This window comes from Ammospiza caudacuta, chromosome 4, assembly GCF_027887145.1.
Source record: "Ammospiza caudacuta isolate bAmmCau1 chromosome 4, bAmmCau1.pri, whole genome shotgun sequence".
NCBI classification, from domain to species: Eukaryota; Metazoa; Chordata; class Aves; order Passeriformes; family Passerellidae; genus Ammospiza; species Ammospiza caudacuta.
The window spans coordinates 25488710-25514464 of NC_080596.1; the positions used below are offsets into that span (position 1 = coordinate 25488710).

General features: G+C 42.5%; 1 protein-coding gene across 1 annotated transcript in view; it reads right to left on the reverse strand.

The window, feature by feature from the left end:
* The window catches only part of ANK2 (ankyrin 2), a 275986-nt gene that overhangs the window by 52593 nt on the left and 197638 nt on the right, over nucleotides 1-25755 (reverse strand). The window contains exons 14-25 of the mRNA XM_058804381.1: nucleotides 24040-24138; nucleotides 23628-23825; nucleotides 20596-20694; nucleotides 19975-20073; nucleotides 18431-18628; nucleotides 17328-17426; nucleotides 17121-17219; nucleotides 14416-14514; nucleotides 12119-12217; nucleotides 6849-6921; nucleotides 5357-5437; nucleotides 107-251 (exon numbers count right to left, since the gene is read on the reverse strand). Of these exons, the coding sequence (XP_058660364.1) occupies nucleotides 107-251; nucleotides 5357-5437; nucleotides 6849-6921; nucleotides 12119-12217; nucleotides 14416-14514; nucleotides 17121-17219; nucleotides 17328-17426; nucleotides 18431-18628; nucleotides 19975-20073; nucleotides 20596-20694; nucleotides 23628-23825; nucleotides 24040-24138 (1388 nt within the window). The remainder of the gene's footprint in view (nucleotides 1-106; nucleotides 252-5356; nucleotides 5438-6848; nucleotides 6922-12118; nucleotides 12218-14415; nucleotides 14515-17120; nucleotides 17220-17327; nucleotides 17427-18430; nucleotides 18629-19974; nucleotides 20074-20595; nucleotides 20695-23627; nucleotides 23826-24039; nucleotides 24139-25755) is intronic.

Below are 25755 nucleotides of genomic sequence, written 5' to 3' on the forward strand. Positions count from 1 at the left end.
GCATACCAAGCAGAGAAATACCCCACAGAGGGATTTCACACACTTAGAGCAAAACGAGTTCTCATGCAGAAGTAGCATGAGAAAAGTTCCATATCCAGGCAAGTACCTGTCTGAGCGTCCTCCTTCCAAGCTGTACCTCAGGTAGTTCATTCCATCTAAGAACTGGCTGCTTGGCAAAGAGTCATCTCCCAGCTCCCGGAGGTCTTCTGGCCTAAGGTACTCCCCTCCATCTCCTGTCATTGTGTCATCACCTGCAAATCAACCCACAAGCCATAAGTACACACACAAGTTTGATTCCATTGGCACCTCAGGATCTAACAGCTCGATGGCACAATGAACAGGAAGGCATTTTCCACTCAAGAAACACTGCAAACCACAAGCAATTAATGTATTTAATCAAGCTGGCACATCAAGCAAGATATTTTGAAAAGTAAAATTAAAATCAAGGTGATTAATCAATTAGATTTCATACATTTCTTGCTGTTGCACACACTGGCAAGGAGCACGCTTCTTTGCTATGCTCTAAAGTGTGGTCTTTCTGTTCTTCAATCCATTTCAGTTTTCTGGGCACAGCTATGCTGCATCCCAGCCTGACAGTTTATGTTAAATATCACCACCTATTTGATTGTAATCTACATGTATTCAGACAAAAACTGCCTTATGCCTTATAGTTGCAAAGGTTAACTGAAACTCTCTTCTATCCAATCTTCACATCATACAAGGCTCTGTCACCCATATTCCAAGATCTCTCTGTAATCAGCAACAAAATCCATGTTTCTAGAACATGGCAACATCCAGAAACTGGAAATAAGCTCACTTGCATAGATGGGAATGATCATAATTCATAATGAATCCCAGGCTAAGTGATCATTTGTTATCTGACACAGTAACCTTTATCCATATACTCTGAATAATGAAATTTAATACTTTTTTTTTTAGGTCCAGCATTCTTTTCCCCAGGAAATTCTGTCTATATGAAGTCACAGTTTGCTTTTCCCCAGCAGACTAACAAAACAGATTCCATTGCCAAGCAATGTGTAGATGTTTCTTTTCATTCCCACTTGCAAGACGCTTCCTCTCCACAGTTTCTGCCTGGATATTTCCGTCATTTTCCCTCTGGTAAATCACTGCAGTGTGAGCCTGCCAGAGGCTTGGTAACCCACAGAGCCACACAACACGACCCCAGGCCACCAAGAGCTTCATGCCTTCTCATTTGCTGGGCTGTGTGGGCAAACTGAGGCTCATCTTGATACTTATTTTCACAAAGCAAATCAAGCTATTTTTTCTAGATGACTTTTCAGCTAAGAAATAAATAATTTATTATTTATCATCTAAAACTAAGTAAACTTTGGAGGGTTTAAGATTTTTATGCACACACAAATATTATATATAAAAATGAGTCTCGAATCTTTTCAGTATAACAACAAAAACTCTTGAAAATTCCATCAACCCACATTAAGAGGGAGAAACTGGGCACAGTTTCACAGAAAACAATAAAATGCATTTAATCACTAAATGTTTCCTGTCTTCTGACAGACGATGCCTCCTGTTTCCTGGGAATGTCACATTAAAAAGCACAGGGCTTAGTGAAAACTTGGAAGATATTAAGGCAATGCTGTTAATCAAACAGTAAAGAGAATTTCAAGTTATATTTCAAATAAACTAGATAATGATAATCATACCAGATATTCCATTTATAATAGAAACAAAGGCAAAACCTTTACCACTTTCATCACGCCCACAACTTAAAAAAAAACCAAAAACAAATCCAAAGTCTAGTCTGATTTCAGCTTTGGCCTCTCATCTGAGAGATGTCAATAGTGGGGCTAAGTCACAGTGTTTGATGTGATGGGACATCTGCAAACAGTAACCAGACCATGCACAGATATCTCAGAACAGCCAGCAGGGACTGAGGGAACTCCCCCCACAGCCTGTGCCCTCCATCTTCCTGTCCTGAGATGAATGCCCCAAAACCACAGCACCTCCTAGCATATGGAGAGAAAAAATAGGTGTTGAACTCTAAATGATTGCATGTTCAGCTGACCAAGGGCTTCCTGACACAGCAGATCTCACCAGATGGTTGCTTTGTGGCAATACTGGAGCTGCCCTTTTTCATCATGCCAGAAACAACCCGTCTGCCATCTCATTCCCCATCAAATTAGTGCCAGGAACATTTCCACCACTTACCAACCACTTTGTGACAAATATAACCCTTGACATTGATGGTTTGCATGCTCCGTGGTTTGCAGTGGCCATCTATGAATTTGCAAAATTGCAAAATACAACTGCTGCATGAGAACTGTTCTGGAATTTTTTTCTCACAAAATATAGAGTAAATACAGAGAAAACTTTAAAATAAAATAATAAAGGAAAGGGAGCTGTGTCAAACTGCCAGAAATGGCTTTTAATAGATGTTTTTAAAGCCAGATACAGTTATAATGGTTTGCCAAAATTATTGTTTTCTCTGCAGCATGCAGATAAGTCTAAAGCTCATCACAGAAGCGCTGCAGATGGAGAGAGGACAACTATGGCAATAACAATTTTTATGGAATATATATTCCATAACTGCAGAGTTTCTCTGACGTTTTGTTTGGACACTTTCAACTCCCCGAGTCAATCCTCTGTTTAGTGGCCCACACTAGAAGCTTCCCTGGATTATAGCTTAACTAATGCTTTAACTTTGTTTCTTTTTAGGCAGCCAGAAAAGTGGGGTTTCACATATGGTTTCAGGTATTGATACATGACTTAAAATTTATCATCATGCCAGCTGTTGGGAGCTCAGGGCAGCACTCAGAATGGCATAAAGTGAAGCAAATTTCCAAAGAAGCGCATTTCTACTCCCAAGGACCTCTGGGGAGGGAGAGACACCTTGATTTTGTTTTCTTGCCTATTAACCCATTGCAAAAAGAATTCCAGTTCTTGACCTTGGTATTTAGGAAGTTGCTGAGTTGGATCTAGGTAAGAAACAATAAAATAACAAACTACCCCTACATCCTTAAGCCACCAAGACTTTGCTTGTGTAAATCAGCATCCTGTGGCTACATTTTATACTACTGGATACAAAGTGCTTTATTTAGAAGGTGAATTAACTCAGCGGTGCTATTCTAAATTTACTGTGTTTCAATGTGTAGCAACAGCAACCTAAGTCTATTAAGAACAATTCCTGTCTGCAACTTTAACTTCCAGGTTTAATTAAGGGAATTAAATTTTCCACTAATTCAGGTGCTTCTTCAGAGGAATTATGTGTGTGCATAACAACAGTGGATTCTGCCTAGACTTAGCTGCTCATTTCTCACACATATGCAGCAGCATTAGCTACTCCAAGGCCATGTGTGGGGGCACTCAGGAAATTTGTTGTTGTATTTCAGCACTGTGTGGGATTTTCTTTCTTATTAGAAATCTGATGCAGCCAGATATAGGATCAGCTATGAACTGCTTCCTGGAATCCAAGGTCACTACGATGCAGTAGTTTACCGACACCTTGTTCATGAGCTCTTTGCACATGACAACCTTTGTCCGTCCCTTCTCTGCAATTGCAGTGTCAGCACTAATTACAGTTTGGTGCAAGTCAACTTTTCTGGTTGCCATCTCAGGCCATGCTGCTCCTGACAGTGGTGTTTCACCCTCTACTTCCGCCTTTCTATTCTCTTCTGCCTGCAAAAGTTGTCTGGCTAGAAAATAACTTGTCAGGACAAACAGATTCATTTTCAGACAGATCAGTTCTCTGGGCTGGGTCACCACATGGTGAAATGTTTGTCCTGCAAGCATGGAGGATGTGGGCTAGCATGGCTGGAGCTTGACAACTTCTGCAGCAGCCAGAACTTTGTCTCAAGCAGACACTGAAACAACAACTTTTGAAAATTAATTGGTGATGAGGAGGCTCAAAAAGAAACAAGTGAGATCTCTTGACCATCCTGCTTTACTGGATGTATTCTCTCTCTATAGCACTACACTTACTGTGCTATCTCCCATGGGAGTCTCAAAGATGAACCACGGTTGGTTTGTGCAGCTCTTCTGGCACAAAAAAAAAGGCATGGAATGGATACAGAGGTGCATATTAATATATGGGGAAATAAGAAAGAAACAAGGCTCCTGCCTTTTCTATATTTTCTTCTGTGTTTACACAAACTCAGCCCTGATAAAATATTTGCTTGCACTTAACTTCACTAATTCTGTAGACTTCATTAAAATACATTTCACAAGAGGCTTTGCAGTAATTTCCCTTTACTGCATAAAGGATCTCTCAGGTGCAAAATGCTTCTTTTGTGGTGACAGGTTTAAAGCAACTGAACTTAGCAGCAATACAGCCAATGCTGATGCAAAGATAAAACCTACAGAGTTTTTAGTGCAACTTTATCCACACTGAGCATTTCTGCTGGCACGGGTACATGTTGCACAAACCACATCTGTAGTGCAATCCCCATATGCAGGGATTCAATGCCATTTTAAATAAAAAATATACTGTGATTCTGTTCAAAAAGAAAGATTATGCAGGTAACATAAAAAGTAAAGAATTCTGAATAAAACTTCAGTAGATAAACAAAAAAGGGTGCAAGAAAATTGAAGATGAATTAGTGGCACTCTGTCCATTCAAGATATTTTAAAATAGGTTACCCAGAGCAGGACCTTCCACACCAAGCTGAGCTATCTGACAGATAATTGTCTTTTATTTTATACTGCTCAGACTGTATGTTAACTTTGTTTTAGGAATACAAATGCTATATTAACAACATGACAGCATACAATTATGCAACATAACAATTTTCCAAGCAAAATGCAAAGTACTTATCATCGGTGATGAACATGCTCCACTATGGGATCTGAAATACTTTGCTCAAGTACTCTTGTGTTCAACTTGATAATTATATTAATACAGCTGGCAGGTTTGCAGCAGCACATGGATTTATTTCAGAACATATTGAGTTACTTCAAAGAACACAGTACCACAGAAACCTTACTGCTAGCCTCTTGTGAAGCTACCCCACCCCTAAATGGTTCATCCTCACTATAAAACAAGTTCTGGAGCCTTCCTGTCCCCAGCTATTTAAAGTTACTGTGACAAGCACCATCCACATTAGGAGTGCTTGCGATGAATGTTAATTCAAAGCACAGGAGAGCATTACTCATGCAGGACAGCCCCTTCAAGTTCTGCCAACACACTCAAGATATAGGTAATAAATCTGAGATTTTCTGGCTTCCCTTCTTCCTCCCACCTTCATGAAACACACAGTCAACCACACTTCAAAAGTAACAGAGAGAAGCAGTGTTAGATACCCAAATTCTGCAAACATGTGTAGTTACTACACGAAAAAATAACAGTCTCAGTCAGACAAAAGAGAAAGTCAGTAGGTCTTACTCCATGAACTCCTGCTAACAGCACCTGTGCCACTACATGCTTCCCCATCACTGAAGGGTTCCTCATCAGAGTGTTTAAAGGCTGTACAACACACAAATTGGTTTGAGAAAAAGGAACACACTGGATTGATCCAGTAGAAGCAGTAAGACATACTAGGCTTAGTGAATTTAAAGATCAATGGTAGATCAAAAGACTGGGAGAAAAGTAAACAAGGTGAACATAAGGCAATAAGCTGTTTAAAGGTGATTCAATATAATAATTACACAAGCAGTTGAATGCTTCTTAATCAGAGACAAAGTAGCAAAATAATTTCACTGGTCATGATGCAGCAGAAAATAATTGATTTTGAATCACACTTGATTGTTTTTGTATTTTAAAGCAAAAAGTTGCATCTGGAGCCTAAGCATCATATTTTCTCAAGAGTGTAACTCATTTATCAGCATAATTCCCATTTCTAAAAGCAATACAAGCACTTATAATTAATGGATGCCATTAACTTCATGCACCATTTAGAACCACAAGTGCATCTGTTTTCTTTGTAAAAGAAAAGTACCAACCCTGTAAGCTGAGTTTCCAAATTCCCAGGACTTCTGGAAACTACTCACTCCACAAATTATTTGTGTGAAATAATAACAATCACCATAAAATGGCACACATGGATTATTGTAATATTGACACTCTCAGGCGTAAAAAGGAACATAGAAAATCCTTCCAACTGCATTTTTATTTATTAATATTGCTAAAATTTCTAAATGGAGTAAACCCAACCTTTTCTAAGGGTTTGCAAGTGACTAAAATTTCTAAGAAGTCACTTGCCAACCCTTAGAAAAGGGTGGGTTTAGTCCATTTCTGCAATTCTGAGCTGTATAAAAGTGTGATACCTTATCACTGCTCCCAGAAGGTCAGAGAAATTCCTAAGTTAAGAGGTGGGATGCACCTCCTATCTGTGTGTGCAAAGGCCTTTGAAACCCAAGGGCTGAACTTATTGTGTGTTGTCACCTTGTATCACACCCTGTGTGTCCCTGAGCTCCCCTGCGTCAAAAACTCCCTCCAGGGAATGCTCTCCTCACCCTCCACCTTATGCATCTTCCACAAATGTTTCCAATTAGGCAGAACTCTTGGATATTTCTATCTGATACAAGTGGCACAGATCCAAAATATTTACTGCTCAGACTCCTCTTTATGGGAGGGTCAAAGCCAACTTTGGGACAGCTCTACAGTGAAATTGTAAAGCCTGCAGCTGGGAAATGGTCTCATTTGCCAATTTGGTTCAGATAAGCTTTTTCTGGAAAATACATAGGGGTCCAGGATTTTACTTGGTTTCAAATTTTGGCATCTTTTATTTAAAAATGCCATGATGATTACATCATTTAAAAGAGAGGTTCATTACAGGCACAACAAAATGAAGATGTGAGAGTATTCAAGCAGCTTCTTGAGCCTATAGAACAGGTTACATAGATGATATGGAAGAGGAATTTACCAAATCACTCACCTTCTTCATCTGACACATCCAGGACCTCAGTCATTGTCTCGGGTACATTTAGCTTGTGCTTCTCTGTTACAGTCTGCAAAGATAGAATCATCAGTCAGGGGAGCAAAGTCTACAGCAGGGCATTTTCAACAGACAGCAGTGGGACATGCTGAAGCATTTCATCACGTTTCCCCTTCTCCTAACTTGCTTTTTCATCTTTATTCCAGAAACTCCTATTCTCAGTGCTGCATAAGGTAACATTTCTTCTGGTAGAAGAGTACAAAAACATAAGATAATGAGCTGGTCAGAGAAATAAAATTTATTTATAAATGGTGCATGTAGAACAATTCAGCTCAATGTTTCCAAGATGATTTTAAAATGAATTAGGTAATGTCTACAGAAGAGCTTGAGAAAGTTGTATGGGGCATATGGAAATTATTAAATTGTAAAACATTTGGAAATGAAGTTATGATGTGAAATTCCTCAACTAAAAAAAGATGTGAAGGATTTACACAGATCACTTGAAACATTTCTTCCCCCTCTCCAGAAAAAGGTGACTACAGTGCATATTAATTATATCCTTTTCATAAATCGTGTATATTCCCCCAAGCACGTACACATCAGAGGGGAAAAAAAAAAGTTGCTTGAAGATTCTGAAACATCTTGTGCACCTAAAAGTACAAAATATTGTGAATCAAAGCAAGTACGGACTGAGGAATAGTGGGGGGATTCTGGTTAGACATAAGAGTAGGAAAACACTGGAAGTTTGTTGGGGTTTTTAAAATATAATTTTATCTTATGTGAGCATAAGGATAGGTAGGATGGTGGAGGCTGATGACTGTATTTGGATAGGCCATATGGCTAGGGAATGTACATGGATAGTATTATGCTTTCTAGACATAGCAGGGCTGAGATTAGGTGGGTTCAGTAGAAGGTTAGGCCTGGGCTACTTAGGGTGAAGGCTGAGTAGAAGCTTAGGCAGAGGTAGGACAAAGAAAGTTGTAGGGTGGGAGCTATAATTTGTGGAGTCAAAATCAACCATCTTAGTTAGACTAACTTTCTGTTATTCTGCTCATTCTAATCCGCCTTGAATTCATTTGTAGACTAGTCCTAGGGTAAGGAGGAGGATGAGTGAGGTTCAGGCTAGGGTGCTGAATTAAGAATGGATCTTTTTATCATCTAGATTCGTACTGCAGAAGGAGATGAAGAACATAACAAGAGGAACTACAGGAAGTGCAAGTTGTCTGGAGGGAACTCTTCAGTGTGCTAGGATACAGGGGACAAAATGCCAAGGGCTTCAAAAGGAGCAGTGCTCAGAACTACCTTGGTCACAACCAAAAGGTAGCCATTTCCCTAGCTCCTCCCAGTGAACTGGGGAGCTGCGGAGGGCAGCTGGCACACGGCCCTTCAGGAAGTGCGGGAGCACAGCGTCCCTGTGGCACGGAGAGCAGTGCCAGGAGGCCACGTGTCCCCCTGAGCAACCCCGCTGAGGCAGCGCTCCCTCCCTGCTGCACACACCGCCTATCGGGCATACACTAACATCACGTGCAAAGGAGCCAAAGGTTTCATGGGAGGAATCATGAAACCAGCCAAACCCTGAGTCCCTTATGCAATATTCTTTTGGGAAAATGCCTGCTGATATCAAGCACTGAAGTCAATATCAGCTTTTGTTGCACAAAACTTACTAGTTATTTCCTGATCTTGTTACGTACTTCTCTGTTTCTAACAAACTGAAAAAGCTTTCTCGTTTATTGTAAAATACTGCACTTTAATAAATAACTAAGTTACCAACTGTGTAATTACTTCGGAAATTAGTTTTCAAAGTCTGCTTTACGTTTCTGAAATCTATTTAACTCTGACAGCAGTTCCAGTTTACCCTCCTGAGGTACAGGGAAAGAACAATGCCCTTTGCCTCAACTGGCAATCCTAATTAGGCTCCTAAATTCACTCTTCCCCATGAGTAAAAACAACTCATTATTTCTGTTGCAGCAGAACACATGTTCAGGTTTGCAAATTAGTTTATATTCACCAAATGGCTCCACCACCAGGACTGACTTTTCCCCCGTATTCCCATGGCTTTCCTGGGATAGAAATGTCAGGCAGCAGTAGGGTGACAAGGCCAGTGATGACAGATGGGGAGGTGCTGTCATTCAGGTGGCACTGACTTTGTCTCCTCAACACCAGAATTAACAACTGAGTTGAACAATCAGCTAAGTAAAAGCACAAACTGCAGGTAGAGAAGATCACTGTCCACCTTTTTATCTCTCAGGTAATCAAGGTTTATGGACTACTACATCCATCTATTTTTCACTCAGGACTTTATAGGCCTCCATATAAAAATCTGGTCTCTAAGGCTTGCAGATATTATTATCTATTTACATAAAAGTGAGGATACTTTACTAACTTCCTGGCTTTCTCAGCAGTAAGAAAAAAAAATTCTTCATAATTTGACAATTGAAACAAAATTTGGAAAAGAGATTCAAAAGAGTGTGCATGCATATGCACATTACAGAACAAAAAATATTCATTGCCAATTTTGGAACACTGAACTCTGTAAGAAACATTAATTCTAATCCCAACAACTTCTGTTGGGAATTAATATTTTTAAAGGAACTTCTAGTGTGACATTAGAATTTTTTTAATTGATAGCACATCAAATTCTCTCAAAATGTAAAATCTATATCTAGCCCCATGAATGGTCCACATGGAAGTTTGCTCAGTGTGTATTTCTCAAACTCCCTATGTTTAGTGGGAATACCATGATGGAGTTTACTTAAGGCTTCTGTATTTGAGCCTTTCATTGTAAGGCCAGATTTCACTGGGTGGCATAGAATAATTCCAATATATAATTCAGGTATGTAAACCCATATATGCTTTCAGGGATGACTTAGTCAGAGCAGCATACTGCAAACAACCTGAAAGCTCCTCATATATTCATCTGTCCACAGGAAGGCTGTGCTTGTTTGTATAAATGGCCCCAAACTTAATTGCATAGCAAACCTCTGAAAACCCAGTTTATTCTCATTTCCTATTGCCCTTTAATCTTTCAGTAAAAAATGTGCACTTTATTCTCCCTATTGCTACATATTCATGTGGCTCCCCTAATAAGAGCATTAATGCAAGTAAGAGGAAGGTTTGTTCCAAGATAGAGCAAAGAAAGGCTTTGGCACTGGAGATCTTTTCCTCATCTTGAGCGGCAGTGACTTGAATATCAATCACACATGGGGCTGTGTACCATCCTCATGCAGGGCTCAGCCCAGCCTCACAGGATGAGGTAGCCATGGTGACAGCACCTTCTCTCAGGCTCAGCACTGCCCTCAGCCCTGGCCACACCAACCCCACCATCTGGGGAACCTGACTGCAGGGAGCACCTGCTATCAGCCTTCCTTTGCAGGACTTGTTCTATGTTGTGTTTAATCAACATCCCCCCCAAAACACCACCATTCCATACATCCCCCTAAGGTACAAGGGTTAGATGTGTTCCTAGCTGGAGAATGTGAGTTATGGAGGGCTCCCACCTGACTTTCCAAGTGTGCAGACACAGATCAAGATTTCAGATTTCTCTTCTGTGCGAGCACTAAAGGCCAACCCTGCAAGTACGTTTCAGTACTTGATTCAGTCCTAAACCCCAGACATCAGGGACCTGGTAGAAAATAACATTAATCCTCAATGTTTAAAGAAATATGTATCCAAAGTTAATAGCTCACATGTGTCCTTTTGTTGTGCAATTCCTATTATTTCAAATATCTAACACCTACATAAGACAAGGTCCAAGGCTGCACAGTGAAACATAGTGGAAAAGAGCAATAAATTAAAAACCTGTGCTAGGACACAACACAGAATATGTGACAAAGGTATCCTCTCAAGCTTAAAAATATAAGAACTAAAGTTTCTCAAAAAAATTTCCCTAGGTTTTATTTTCCTAAACTTCTGGTTAGATACCCATGTGTTTATGCACATACATATGTGATGTGCTGTAGGATTAAACAAGAACGTGAAGTAATAACAACAGAGACACACAGTCTTTATTAAGAGACTTCTGGAATTACTCCGGAATTCCTCTTCCAAACCTGACTCAGCCTGATCTTTGCAGGTCATTAAAAAATTATGACTTATTCTATTTGTAACCTTATGCCATGTTATCTTTATTGCATCTTTCTTCGTTCATATCAAGTGGGATTTGCTGTCAGCATGCAACAAAATCAAAATTATATTTCCATTTCTTTACAAGTGATTTTGGACTTCTCCTCTTCTAATCCTCTCCATGACTGAGTAGTGGCATCTTTTTAGTAATCTACAGATTTTTACAGCTCTGAGCCCCTAAATGTCATCTAGAGCTGATGGGGTTTCTAGACTGTTAATCTTGCATAAAAAAAAAAAGCACCAAATCAAATAAAATGAAAAAGCATCACCTTACAGCAGTATTTCAAGATAAATGCAGTAATCAAGACAAATAAAATCTAATTTCTTAAATTATGCACTATTTCTAATGTTCTCCCTTACTACCCGCTATGGCATTTGTAGATGGGAGGTAAAAGTGCAAGAAGAGAAAACCTTCTCCTCTCAGGGTGTCCAAATAGATCAGCTTTTCCTGGCTTAAAGCTGCAGTACCACCTTGCTGATTTTCAGCACACACCGTTGACCAGCCCTGATGTCAAAATACAGACTCCAAGAGTGTGGAGCACTGAGAGAACTGAGCCTATAAGGAAAGATTCCTATGCATTTTGGAAAACAGGATCTGTTTGAACTGGAAGTGACTTAAGTAAGAAGATGATGGATGTGATTCACAGCCATCCAGTGAGCATCCATGGCTCAGCTCCAGGCCATGGCTGGTGTGGTCCAAACGTAGAGATGCTGCAAGGATTGAGTCTCAGGATGTGTCAAAAGTGTGGAGATGTAAGGCCAGATGGGAAAGGAGAGGTGAAAAGCCCAACAGAGAAATGGCAGGATCTAAACAACAGCACAAAAACTTCAGGAAAGTTTGGGTTTGCAGCTCAGACCCAGGTCTAGAAACAAGCTTCACTCTGAATTGTTGTTTTCCATCGGTGTGCACACAGATTTTGCTCGCTAGCTCAGGGGAGCCCATTGCCGTGCACACACTTCCACATGCTCATAAGATACGCTCAAAGCACTGTAGCAAAAATGCAACAGAAAGGGAAGGGGAGGGGGGGGAGCTAAAACTCCCCAAACAAAACAGAAAAGGAAAGAGGTGCACAGAGAGCCTGAGGGAAGAGCAGAAAGACAACACTCTGAGTAAAGAAGAGCCACATCTGAATGCATGTGCGACTCACAGTTGTGGTGGTGGTGATCTCCTCTGTGACAACCTTCAGCGTATCGACCACAGAAATGTATCCCAGGCGCCTGGCGATGGCTAAGGCTGTGTTACCATTCTGCAGGGAACAGAGAGGGGGAGAGCGCTGAGAGAGAGGGAGGATTGTGATGTGAACCAATGAGATCACTCTCCACGCTGCATGAGCCAGCATTTCCATCCAAAACAAGGCACAGCCTAGGAAAATCACGGCTTTTTACCGTTACATCTGACTCTGTCTTTGTAACTTCTTTAAGACTATAGCCCCAATTGCCATGGTAACACAACACACTCACATCTGCCAGCGATTCCAAATACTACAGCGCTGTATGGTTTAACCCTTCAGGGCTCACATTGCACTATGCAGCCTGCTTGCCTGCATAAGTCTGGGGGTTATTTTGCAGAAACACTCTTCTAGAAAGTAAAAAGTATTTCAACTTTTTACAGTTTCACTTCCCAGTTGAAACTGTTACACCTTGACCAGGTATAATTGCTTATCTGGGGAATACAAAATTCCAGCTGTGATGTCCACATATACTCCTATTCCTTCACACGACAAGAATGTACTTCCATTAACAGTTCACAAAAGTTAATGATTTAACAAATACAAGTCACAAAAGGCTTGGGGGTGAAGAATATAGTTCCATTTAAATACATTTATTTGCAGTTTGACTATTCATAACATGTCATTTATCAAAAGGACGTTAAAATAATTTAGCAAGAGTTTAAGCCTATTTATCCCCATTTCATCTCCTGGAACACTGGCAGTCCACAGTCCCATGTCACTGAGCTCGGGGAGGGGAGGAAGGAATGTGTTCCATGGTTCTTTGTAAAGAGTTCTACACAGAATTGCTCCATGCTCTTTTGCACTGAACCAAGGGACAACAGGCTGGTCTCCTGCGGAATCATGGACTGTCACTGTACCACTCTTTCCACAGAAGTGATTGCTCTTGTGACCCCACTGCACCATGTGCAGGATTTATCAGCCTGAGGGCTCTCTCTTCTTCAGCAACAACTTCAGTTATCTATAATTTAAACTCTTCTGTATTAGTCCAGCTCAGCCACCCTGAAGCAACACTGAGTTTGTGGATTAGCACAAATGAACACAAAATGAACAGATTAGCATCTTCACAGCACAAATAATTTGACTGTTACTTCACTTGCACATTAGTTGCTCATCCACCACTCCCATATCTCCCTGCCGTATGTCTCAGGTTGAAATTTTCTTTTATCTCAAGCCAGAGGTTGCTCTGTGTGGACAAGGACAGCTCAAGTAGGTGAGGAAGCAGCCAACTGTGCAGCAAAGACACACCCCTAAGGCTGCTTGGACTTGGATTAGGCCTTGGCATGACAGCCCCAGTGTGAGGACTGAAATCAAGTCAAGAAACCCTCAGCTAAACACCCCAAGCAGTGGGAATGTTTAACTGAGCAGCCCCAGAAGTTGACTGCAGTGGTCTCTCACTTGATGATCCAGTGCACAAACTGGGATTTTGGATAACTTTCACACAAGATTACTCCACATGATTGTTCCAGAATCAAACATGGTGCCAGTGCTGATTTAAGCACACACACTAAAGGCTCAGGGAAAACTGATCCACTCTAGGGAATGACAAGAGTTTTGGACACTCTGGGAGTGTTCTAACGATTACTCAATTAGAGGTGACTAGTAACAACATCAACATGAAATAGGACAGTCGCGTTCCTGGCTGGCTGACTGCAGAGAATGAGCTGTGCCAGGAGCTATTGACACTCTTTGAGGAGGTATTAACTTCACTGAGTTCATTGAGGTGAACTCACTAAGAACCTGAAATCAATTCAGTGGACAGAGGGACAGAAATCTGTGTCTAAAAAAAAAAAAAAAAAAAAAAAAAAAAAAAAAAACCAACCAAACAAAACAAAACAAAACCTCAAAAAAACACCACCAGGTTCTGAACTCCCCTTGATTTTTAAGGAAAACTGCAGCAGATACCAATTTCCAGAGAGAAGTGTTGAGGCGAAGGGAAAGTGAAAGTGAACAAGCCTGGCACAGAAGCTATGGCCAGCCAGATCCTGCAGCTCAGAAATCTGCTTCTCTGCCTCACGTTTAGCTTAGGGCACAGCTAGGTCAGACGTGACTACCTTAAGAGGATAGGGAAGAGCAGAGGAAATTACATTTCCACATATGACAACCAGCTGTGTGAGGAATACTTTCACCAAAATAACAGCCTGCTCTCGAGCCCTAAGGAAGGCAAGAAAAGAACTGTCCAGGGAAGCAAGTTTGCAGTGGCAGGTCAGCCTTACCGTGGTGATGGCGTTGGGCTTGGCCCCGTGCTGCAGCAGAACGTTGATGATGTGAGTGTGGCCTTGCTGAGCAGCCTGGTGCAGAGGGGTGTACCCATTCTGTTATCCATGGCGGTGACAGCAAAAGCAAACAAAGAACAAGAGCCAATCATTAGCTCAGACATTTCACTTTGCTCCGTTCTGCTCCTTTTGAGATATTTCAAACATAAATTGTGACACAATTGACCCAAAAATAATAAACCTTCAGTAATAATAATTCTCCTTCCCCAGAATAATGGAAATATCAAGGAAGGTAATCTTCTTTTTCAAAAATAATTTCTCTCACAATAAAGGAAATCCATGAAAAGACATTTCTCCCGTATTTTCTAAATCGGAGGAAGGAACAGTGAGGAACAACAAAGTTAAAAGGGGCAGGTTGAGGGCATAGAATCATTGCTGAGGCAGAGAACATTCCTCTTCCTCTCACATCCTAGTTTTCAACAGAGGGCCCAAGGTTTGCCTTTAAAATATCTGAGTCTATTAAAAAAACACCTCATTTTTAACAGCAGTGATTAAAGCCTGTTTGCTTTTTAAAAGGCTAAAAACATATACCTATTACAGATGTCAATCCAGTTTAGCTTCACTTTGCCTCCAAGAGGCTGGACCAAGATGTAATTACACTTAGGAATTTGTACCGCATGTCTGCCTTAATCAACAGTCTTAGTTCAAGATACTCATCTGCTCCAGTGGTTTGTTCTCGTGTCACACAATACAGAAACATAACCAAAGTGTGCTTAAGCTGGCTGATCTGAGATGGTATTGTGTGAGTCCAGTCAGGCAATTGATTTACAAAATTATTCGCAATTGGATTTGAAAGCAGGCAGAGAAGGAACTGGAAGAAAACCTTGGGTTGATCACACTGTACACTTAGGTAAAGCCTGGGGCAGGCTCTGAAAACATGCTGAGAGAGTTATCTCTGCTGCAAACAAACAGATGCCAGTAATGCTTTGCACTGCTGATTAGAAGGTGATCATCCAGAACTGTTACAGTTCTTATACTGACAACGCATACAGTTCTTATATGTGTGGACTGCTAAAACTACTGCTTCCTGTAGGTTCTAGTGGAAAGCAGATTCACCACCTTTGCTTGAATAGTGTAGTCCTTCAAAAAGAGAAGCCATGTGTTCCTTGCACCAAGCATTGTGCAGGCTTTCTCTAGTGAAAGCCCAAGCTGCAACAGGCGTTATTCATTCTTTAACATGCCTATCCTGAATCCAGGATTTATTCTTTAAACTGAGTCCACAACACCAGCTGACAGATTGCCAGTATTTTTAGTGGTCCCTAGGTGTGGAGATTGTGGAGAACTGCTTCCTGATACAAACTTGCTGACTAAATGAAACTATTCTAAATAAGTAAAATACCTGGGTGAATGGATTCATAATCTGTCCCAGCGGTCCTTTAAACAAAAAGAGAGACCTAATCCTAAAGACACAATTTTGTCTCTCCCTTGAGTTAGCCTCCAAATACCTCAGCTGAATGTCTTGGCAGCTACAGTTTGGATCCCACTAGTGTCTGCTTTATTAATTCTCTCACTAGCTGTTTTTCTAGCAGTGTTGCCTGTCCTTTTGGAATCCCTGAGTTTAGCCCATTGATTTTGGGTGATCCCATGAGGGATGGGCCAGAATCTTTAATTAATTTACTTGGATTTTTCTTACCACATTGAGTTGTGACCACAGTGACAAAATAATGCTACTTTGAGAACTGAATAATCCCATAGGTCCCAGCTGGGGACAGGGGAGTTGACCAGAGGAACAAGCAAACTACAAACCCGTGATTTGGATGGGATTTTAAAGACACTCTCAGTGGGCTGCTTCCTGTTGGTCCCAAGACATCCCCCTGAATCCAGCAGCCAGAAATTGCCTGAAGTCAGCATTAACCAAGCTGGAGCCCTACAGTTCCTGAGTTAGCCTTTTCTTTCTGATAAGGGTGACGTGATGATTTCTGGGATGCAACACACCGTTGCTGCCATTAGAACCTTTCTTTGTATTCTCAGCAGTTACACAGCTTTTACTACAAAATGCATCCCATTCAGCTGGTGTGCCCACCAGTTTATCCCTGGAGAAACTGTTGAAGTCAGTGGGCTTTGTTCTGACTTTGGCTTTAGGCAGTCAGGCCCATTTCAGTGTATCTGGTCAGATTTCAGCATAGCCAGATTCCCCTCAGAAAACCCCAAACTTTCCTTGAGTAAACCACATTCCCTTACCACAGCTGCTTCCTCTCCCAGAGTCATCCCACCCACACACTGAACAGCGGTAACTCTTCCCACTCTTCTCCCAGCATATTGGAGAGAACTGGCATCACCCTGAAAGTGTCTGAATTGTTACCTGCTATTTGGCAGCACAGTGGTATTACAGTGCTGTAAACCATGTGGTTTAAAATGAGATCAGGAACCAACTTTAATTTGTTAGTTTGCAAGTAATAAGAAAAAGAAAAACCAATGAAATGGATTGTCTGTGTTGTTTTAACAGAGTTATCTGGCTTTTCTTTCCTGAACACCACACCATGAGATGGAGCAGACAGAGGGCATTCCATTACAGCTACTACACGTTGATACCTCCCATGCCATGGTTTGAGCTCCCAAGGGTAAAAACACGTATGTCATGTAGGAGTGCTGTGTTATCATGTTCAGAATAAAGAGCAAAAGCAAAGCAATGGAAAATTCTTTACCTTTGTTTTAGCATTGACATTTGCTCCGTGCTTGAGGAGAAAATTCACCATTTTGATGTTTCCATAGTGACAGGCCACAATTAAAGGTGTATAACCAAGCTACAGGAGGAGAACAAAGAAGTAAAACTGCAAGCTCAGTGGAACATTCCTTGGACAAGGGTAAGCACCCTTTGGCACGCTGGAGACAGCAGCCACTCTGTGATTTACCTTTGTCTGAGCATCCTGGTTCGCACCGTGTTTGGTGAGTATCTCGGCTACATTCACTTTATCCTCTTGAGCTGCAAGGTGTAAGGATGTCAGTCCAGCCTGGAGATGGAATATAACAGGTAAGTAAACTAACAGATAAAAGTAAGAATAAAACCCTACTTTACATAAGGAAAAATCTAGACTTCCCCACCTCTTCATCTTTAAAACATGATCAGATCCTAACTGTAGCTTTTGAGTATGGGTGGTGGTTTTAAACAAAGTAGAGTCAATGTTGCTCCTGTTCCAGCTGACAAACAGCTCCAAACCAATTACATCACCACAACCATAGAGGAAAACTTTAAGGCATGAATGCTCAAGATTTGCTACAATAATGTAATTTGGGAAGCTGAGAATCACATTAATAAAAAGTGCTTCCCACTCTTCAGACAGAAAGAGGAACCTTGACAGCTGCAGGCACAAGCCAGATGAAGACATTAACTCCAGAAATAGATCCCATTCAAATGCCAGGGAAAAGGATTCAGCCTTTAACTGACAGCTCACTGGGATCACATGCAGTGCTTTCCTGTGAACAAAGCACTGAACAAATTTTGTAGAAGAAATTAAAATCTCCTTGTTTCTATTAGCAGAATATAGTTACTCCATGCAAGGAGATACCAGAGTCTTCTATTCTAACTTGAGCAGAAGCTGCCGGCTTTTCACCTGCATAAGTAAGATTTGCAAATATCCCTAGATAAACCAGTGACCCATGAAGATTTATGGTAATGGTTTGGGTTTTTTTTTTTTTTTTTATGACCTTGTTTTCTGTACAAAAGCTGTTAGGCACAACAATTGAAAAAAATTTGGAAAGGTCTCCCATAGAATTTTTCTTAGTCTACTCCAGTAATATGATTGTTTTCTTATTTGCCAGAGAAAGTAAATTTCTTCACTTACCACTGAAGGATAACAACATGCAGAAAAGAGCCTTTGCAGGTAAGAGAACTGAATTATTTCAGACCAGAGCTCTCGGGTTTCTAGTACAGGTTGTTAAACCCACCCACGGACGCAAACATTGCATCTTACTGGATACTCCCACCCATAGTACTTTGTTTCCAATTGTGAGTTACCTTTGTTGCCACATGGATGTTGGATCCTTTCTCCAAAAGTAAAGTCACCATGTCAGTGTGACCTTCCTGGGAGGCCAAATGAAGGGGGGTGACTCCCTGCTTGGTCAAAATGTTGGTCTCAGCCCCGTAGTTCAACAGAGTGGTAGCTATCTGCATCTGGTTTTTCTTGGCAGCGATATGGAGAGGGGTGTATCCATTCTGACACCAGGCAGGAAAAAAAGGGAAAATAAAGTTACCACAACAGCCATGTAAGCCTAAGAAGTCAGGCACCATAAACCAGTATTATTTGATGCTATGCCTGTTATTAGAGATGAGAGTTCATTAAATTTTCAAGGCCAGACATGTCCCACATGGCCCTGCTGTTGTGTTGCTTTGTCCATCTGTTATTTTCGCTGCCTAAACCAGAACAAAGCCAGCCCTCACCAGGATGGGCAGGACTGTTCCACCAATACCTTCAAATTAGTCCAAGTTCGACACCTACATTTTGTACAACCAATGTTGCAAATAATCCCTTTTGAACAGTGAGTGACATTGCCCATGATGACTGATGGGTGCACACCCTTCATCACATTATGCTTTTTTAGAGCACATGAGTAGAGATGTGTTTGCATATGAAATTTTGATACGCATGTCAGTCACAGGCTGGAAACAGCAATGGGGTGGAATGGTTTTGTGATTAATTCAATCATTTAAGCATAGAAGAATGGCACTTTTCTGGCAATAAGACAACTTCCTAATTGCTTTATAACACATCGTGAGGGGAAAATGCCAGGTGCTAGCACACAGGTACTGTGGGGGATGCTTGCTTGGGTTGTCCTGTGGCTCTTTTGCTGTGTTTTTTTAAGTTTCCCAAACTATCCTGCTTCCCATGCACTGCCATGGAAACTACATTCCCAATACAATCCCTGAGCATTTACCGAAAGCCTGTAGATCAGCAGCTTTGCACAGGGCAGGACACTATCTGCTGTTGCACCTATCTGGTCACCATTTTCCCCTTATAGCAGCTTTTGCTTTACACAGCAATAGCACAACACCACTCCTAACCCTGGAATGATCTGTGTGCATGGTCAGAATGCACAATTCTAAAGTTCTTGCTAATATTATGTAATAGTGAGGTGACTTCCAACTGCAACCAAAGCTTTAACAGAGCTGAGTCCCCTCAGGGCTCCCCAGTGTCCCTTCAGAGCTCCCCTCACCTGCACAGTGATACCACACCAACACTCCTAACGCCGGAATAAAATGCTTAATGTCATTGCTAACATTGCACAATAGTGAAGTGACTTCCAGCTGTGACTAAAACTCTGGTGGGACTGACTCCCCTCAGCGCCAGGGCTCCCCTCAGGGCTGCCCTCACCGACGCAGCGATACCGCGACGCCAGTGAAATTAATTCGAAATTAACTCCCCTTGTGCTCATTCCCCGTCTGCCTGGCCAGAATATACATTTTTTACGCCGTTGCTACCGCTGCGCAGTGATAAATGGCCCGGCGGCCTCGTCGGGGCCGGCTCCCCCCGGGCTCCCCTCACGGCGGGCGGGCGGGCTCACCTTGGCGGTGGCGTGAGGCGAGGCGCCCTTCTCCAGCAGCAGCAGCGCCACCTTCTGGTTGTCGTAGTGCGCCGCCACGTGCAGCGGGGTCAGGCCGTTCTGCAAGGGCGGGGACGGCGTTAGCGCGTTACGGGACACGGGGACACGGGCCGGAGGGGACACGGGGGCGGTGGGACGGAAGGGTTGGGGGGAGCAAGGGACAGAGGGGACGGGGGAGAGGCAGTGGGGATGGACAGCAAGGGCATGGCAAGCAGGTGACTGTTAGTGGGGAGAAGCAGCGCACCAGGCAAACCACAGTGGCAGCTGCTGGCTTTCATCACCCACACCAGGGGATGTGGGGCTTTGTCCCTATGTTTATCCATTGGGAATTTAGGTAGCTTGATGGAACCCGTGCTTCCTGAGCCAAAGACACACATCTGCCCTCAGAGCAGCCATGCACCCTCGTGCCATGGACCCAAACTCAGCGTGCTGGGTAGCAGCAGTCAGCCACCATCCAGGGGAGACACAATCCCAACAAAGCCACAGCCACCATGCAAAAGAAGCTGCAGCCTTCTTAGGGTGCATATTTCACACAGTTCTTCCTTAAGGAAAGGCTTCTGACTTTTTCTTCCCCAGCAGTACCTTGCCAGCAGAATCAGGACAGGCACGGCGCTGCAGCAGGAGCTTTGCCACTTCTAGGCTCCCATATTTGGCTGCCACATGCAACGGTGTGAATCCCTTCTGAAAAATTCCAGGAGATAAAACACAGATGTTTGTGTTAAAGGTCATGCTGACATCTCATGTCTAAGAACTATGTGTTAAGCACCTGCTCTTCAACCTCAGAATTGATAACTGAACCTAGAAAGAGCAGCCTCTCTTGAAAGCAATTCGAGAAGCACAAAATACAAGAAAATACTTTCCCTTTTATTATTCTTCCCTACTTATGTGCTCTTAGGCTGGCAGACATTTTATCTGATTTTAGCAACACACACTGCATGGGGGCAATGAAGGCACTTCTTCAAATTTACACCCAAAACCAGCTGCATCTTTTTTCGTTCCATGATGACAGCTTTACAAGTATTTCTTGCATCAGTCATTGCCAGTAACAATGAAACACCAATAAAATTGATTAGATAAATCCTCCAAACTCTAATTCCCTTCCTCCAGAAGGGTTAGGTGAAAAATATTTTGCACTTGCATTTGTGTATTCATACAGTCACAAAGTTCTACTGAAGCTAAAACGAGCCCTTTGCTTTGCCTGTTTTAATTAAAAATTTGGTAAGGAAAGCTCATGGATGTATGACAGTAGGTGGCAGCCTGCACCGCTGCCTGACAGTAATTTTGGGAAGCTGCAATGACCTAATTGCCTGGCACATAAGTCATGTTTAATGTTTATTATCATTATCATTTAGTTCCATTAATCCCACCTCAGAGTTTATATTGGGTAATCTCAAACATTTTCAGTTCACAAATCACAAGTCTATAAAGATATTATCTAGTGGGCTCCATCTTCTCCTATTCATAATTATAGAATGTTCCTGCAATACTAATTGCCATCAAGCAATATGGGAAATTAGGAAAGTATTTAGTGTATTTTTAGCCATTCTAATGTGATTTAACAGCTGGATAAAAGGAGAACAGCAAGCCCTTCCAGTAATCCATGGATCATAATTTGAAAATTGCTGGTTTAGTCTTTTAAACCCTGGAAGACACGTCGTTGTTCATAAACATGTTTTAAGCTCCAACTGTAAAACCAAGGGTACTTTTATAAATAGCGAAAATTACGTGATTCTCACTTTAAATTTGGAAAAGATATCTTGATATATCATTCTCTTCACAGCTATCTACTATCTTACATATTCATCTCTCTGTTAGTAATCTATTGGTACCGTTTTTGGCTAAAAAACTCACTAGTGATTCTGGAGAGCAATTATTTCACAATTCCAGACAAAATGGCCTGTTGTGTCACATGACATCTCATTTTAGAACCACTGAAAATAGATCCAGCATTCGATGAGACTGGGCAGATGATGACTTCTGTGTTTTAGGAACATTCCTTTCAGCTAGAACAGGGCAGAATTATTCTGCTATTTAAGTTAATAAGGTATTGAAGAATAAAAGGAGACCTGTTCATAAAAAATATATTATTGCCATTCCCGTTTCTTTTTTGGAAATTCTGCCAAAAAAAAGCTGTGCCTTTAAGGGAAAGGGAGAAACAAGGACATTTTAAACCTGCCTTTGGCTTCAGTGGCAACCAAACCCAATTTTAGATTACAGCAAAGTTGAAATTTGATTAGTGTGGTGGTTTGACCAGGAAGAAGTGGGAATTCTGGGATGTTGTGGTCAAACCAATGGGTGCTTGGATTTTTATATTGGCACCTGGTGTAGCCAGTGGGTTTTTGGACACACCTCTGAGAACACACAGGGGTTAAAAGCAGAGCTTCGGCCCTGGGAGGCTCTCTTGGGACTTTGAGGGACGGAGGTCGGATCTCCCTTCCCCTGTCCAGCTGCTGCTGCTGGGCGGGGGAGGGGCAGCCATGTGGTAGGCTTGGGCCTGGACAGAGATGGGGGGTGAGGAGGCCCTGGAGGATGGAAGGGTGGAGGAGCCCCAAGAGACAGCAGCCATCCCCCCCGCCCCCCCCCCCCTTGGAGACAGAGAGAGAGAGAGAGAGAGTGCAGCCTGTGTCGTTATCTTGAAACTCAGTAAACATGTGCTGGCAGCAGGCAGCCCGGCTGAGGAGATGGGGGAGTGCAGCCAGGAGTCCGGCCGCCTGGAGGAGTTTTTAACCCTTTTTGGACAATGAAAACCTTACAGAACATTAACCCTTCCTAGATGAGTGATAAGAGTGGAGGAGGACGAAGGAAATGAACGAGTGATGGAGGTCTGGACCAGAGAGAGAGTGAGAGATGTTGAAAGAATGGAGAAGATGGAGTGGCATTTTATGCTGGACTCTTTTGTGTAGCCATGGACAGAGCCATGTTTCCGTGTGATACAGAGACTGAGTCCAGGGGGAGAAATGTCCCAGTGCCAAAGAAGATTCGGTGTGGGTACCCCTCGGCCCCAGGGGGTATATAAAATATGGGGGGGACAGATGTCCCAAGGGTGAGAAGGTGAGATACTGTGCTTTTCTGGAACTGGACAAAGCATCCTTAAAAAGACAACCCTGGAAGCAGTCCTGATCCCTGTTCGGTGATGAGAGCACCGGAACAAGGACGGAAAAGGCCACCACGACACATGGAAGGACTCCCTCTCCTCTTGAGGAACTGGAAGTTTGAGCAATCTAAAGAGTGGTGTTGGACCCAGAACTGGTGATTTTGGAGGATGTATTGTATTGGGAATTTAGGGGGGAGGAGGGGGAGAGTGTTTTTTGTGAGGTTTTCATTTTCCTCGTGTTTTCTTTTTTTCTTTTGTGTGTAGTTTAGTAATTGTTTGTGTGTAGTTTAGTTAATAAACTTTTCTTTATGTTTAAGCTGGAGCCTGCTTTGCTTGTTCCTGGTCACATCTCACAGCAGACACCGGGGAGAAGGTGTACTCATGGGGGCTCTGGCTTTGCCAGGCCAAAACCATAACAATTAACTTGTGATACGTCACTCCAGCCTACTGGATTGTTGCCGATCAAATAAGAAGACAACAAAAGGGCCCAAAGTGCTTCAGTTCCTCAGTTTAGCCTTACCTTGGTGGACATGGAGTGCGAGGCGCCGGCCTCAAGGAGCACGGAGGCGACATCGAGCTGCCCCTCGCGGGCAGAGATGTGCAGCGGGGTGTAGCCGTTGGTGGTGGCGGCGTCGGGGTGTGCCATGTGCTGCAGCAGCAGCTGCACGATCTCCGTCTTGCCCAGGCGGGAGGCGATGTGCAGCGGGGTCTGTTCTTCCTACAACTCAAATCGAGTGGGTCGTTAGTGCTAGCGAGCCACCCTGAGCCCAGCATCCTCCTGGGTCCCCACACACATTCCTATGCATTTCTCTTGCAGAGTCATAGGAAGCGATAGCAGAAAAAATGGAGTAATGGAGGAGAAGAGGGTGGTGAATGATTCCTTCAGCTGTGGTTTTAAAAGGAAAAGAAAACACTATAAGCAGAACACCTACCCTGGCTCGGGCATCCACCAGGGCCCCATTCCTCAGGAGGCAGCGAACCACTTCCACCTGCCCGGCACGTGCTGCCATGTGCAATGCAGTTTCTCCACGCTGCAGGAAAGCAAAAGCATTTCAGTGTCCTAAACTTCCATGAAGAAAGATCATTGCCAGCTCCAGTCCCAACCATGACAGCTGGTGCTGAGACCCATCCTTCTGCCAGCTGAGACTCTGGCTTCTGCCACAGGGCAGGGTGTAAATACATGTGGCTGTACCTGGAATGCCTTGGTTTGCCATCTGGACAATCCAAGACTCAAGCACTAAGAGACAGAATGAAAATCCTGGCTTAGGAAAAATTCTGTCAGATAGACTTGCCCTGGTCACATATGCCCCTCAGCTTTCTACATAACAGAGCATCAGCTTGTGTGCTGCACAGGAGATGAGAGTACACTGAGCTGTGTCTCTCTAGGGATTGCACAGCACAGGAGACTCAAGATGGAAGAGGATAATTTTCCAGATGGTCCCCTCCTGCACACTGTGTGGAGCTGGCAGCATTAAGAGGCATGAGCCTCTTGCAATGGCTGAGCACAACTCAGCCAGCACACGGAATGTGTAAAATCTGTACTCAGCAGTGTGGCTCTGTCTCCAGGCTGTGGAATCGATCTTGTTTCAAGCCTTTTGTAGCTCTCAGAATTTGAAGGATAAGAAATATTGGAAAGCATTTTCAGATCAGGAATATTCAAAGCATTTACTTTTTGCATAGGTCTTCAAAAAAAACACTGAAATGAGGATTCCTTGAGGACAGCATTCCTAGTTTAATTGGGCTCTGTCCTTTGAGTGCAGTGTCCCAAAGTGGACTGAAATGGTCCCTGGGCAGCTCACCAGCACCTGGTGCATCAGGTCTTGGGACAGCTCTGCAACCTGAAGCTCTATTCATCTCACGTTATATCATGAGAACACAGCAGGACCCATCATTTCCTTGTGTTACTTGTTCATAATTCTAACACCAGAGCTGGAGAATATTATGTTGTAAGGCCTTTCTCCCCTTGACTACCACTTAAACTGCAACTGCCAAAATGAGCACCCGAGTCAAGACCTTTTACATCAGAACAGGGAATCATGTCCTCTTGTCCTCATCTAGATGAGGGAAAGAAGTAGCTTTAGCTTGCCTGCTAATAGGGATTTTTACTTACTACAAACCCTCTTCACCAGGAGCTGACTTATCTTGTCATTCTTAAATTAACATTGTATTACCAGCTGTGATTAGTAGGTATGCAAGAAAAAAATCCCACAGCCCTAGCTAAAAATCTTAATCATTCCATCTATATATAAAGTTTATTACCTGAAGAATAAGCTGTTTAATATGTGAAAATACTCTAAAGATCAAATTTCTGCAATGACCCTTTTTGGTTGAATTAGCAAAGCAATTTAGGTTTTGGAAACAGTAATTCAACAGGGAAACTCAGCTTACCAAGTGAAAGCCAAGACACCTGTGTAGCAGAAATTGGAAAGTGTTAAACTTTGCACACAAATGCCTGATAACACAATATTTTTAACTGCTTCCACAAGGATTTTGTGTTGGTTTTTTATTATCAATAAAGTTCTTACATAAGGATTGCTTCCATAATAAAGTATGGAAAGTCTATTTAAATGATTCACATTAACAATTCTGCACGCTAACCATTTCACTGGGTTGCATCTAAGATTTTTCTAGCTGAGAAAAAATAATGA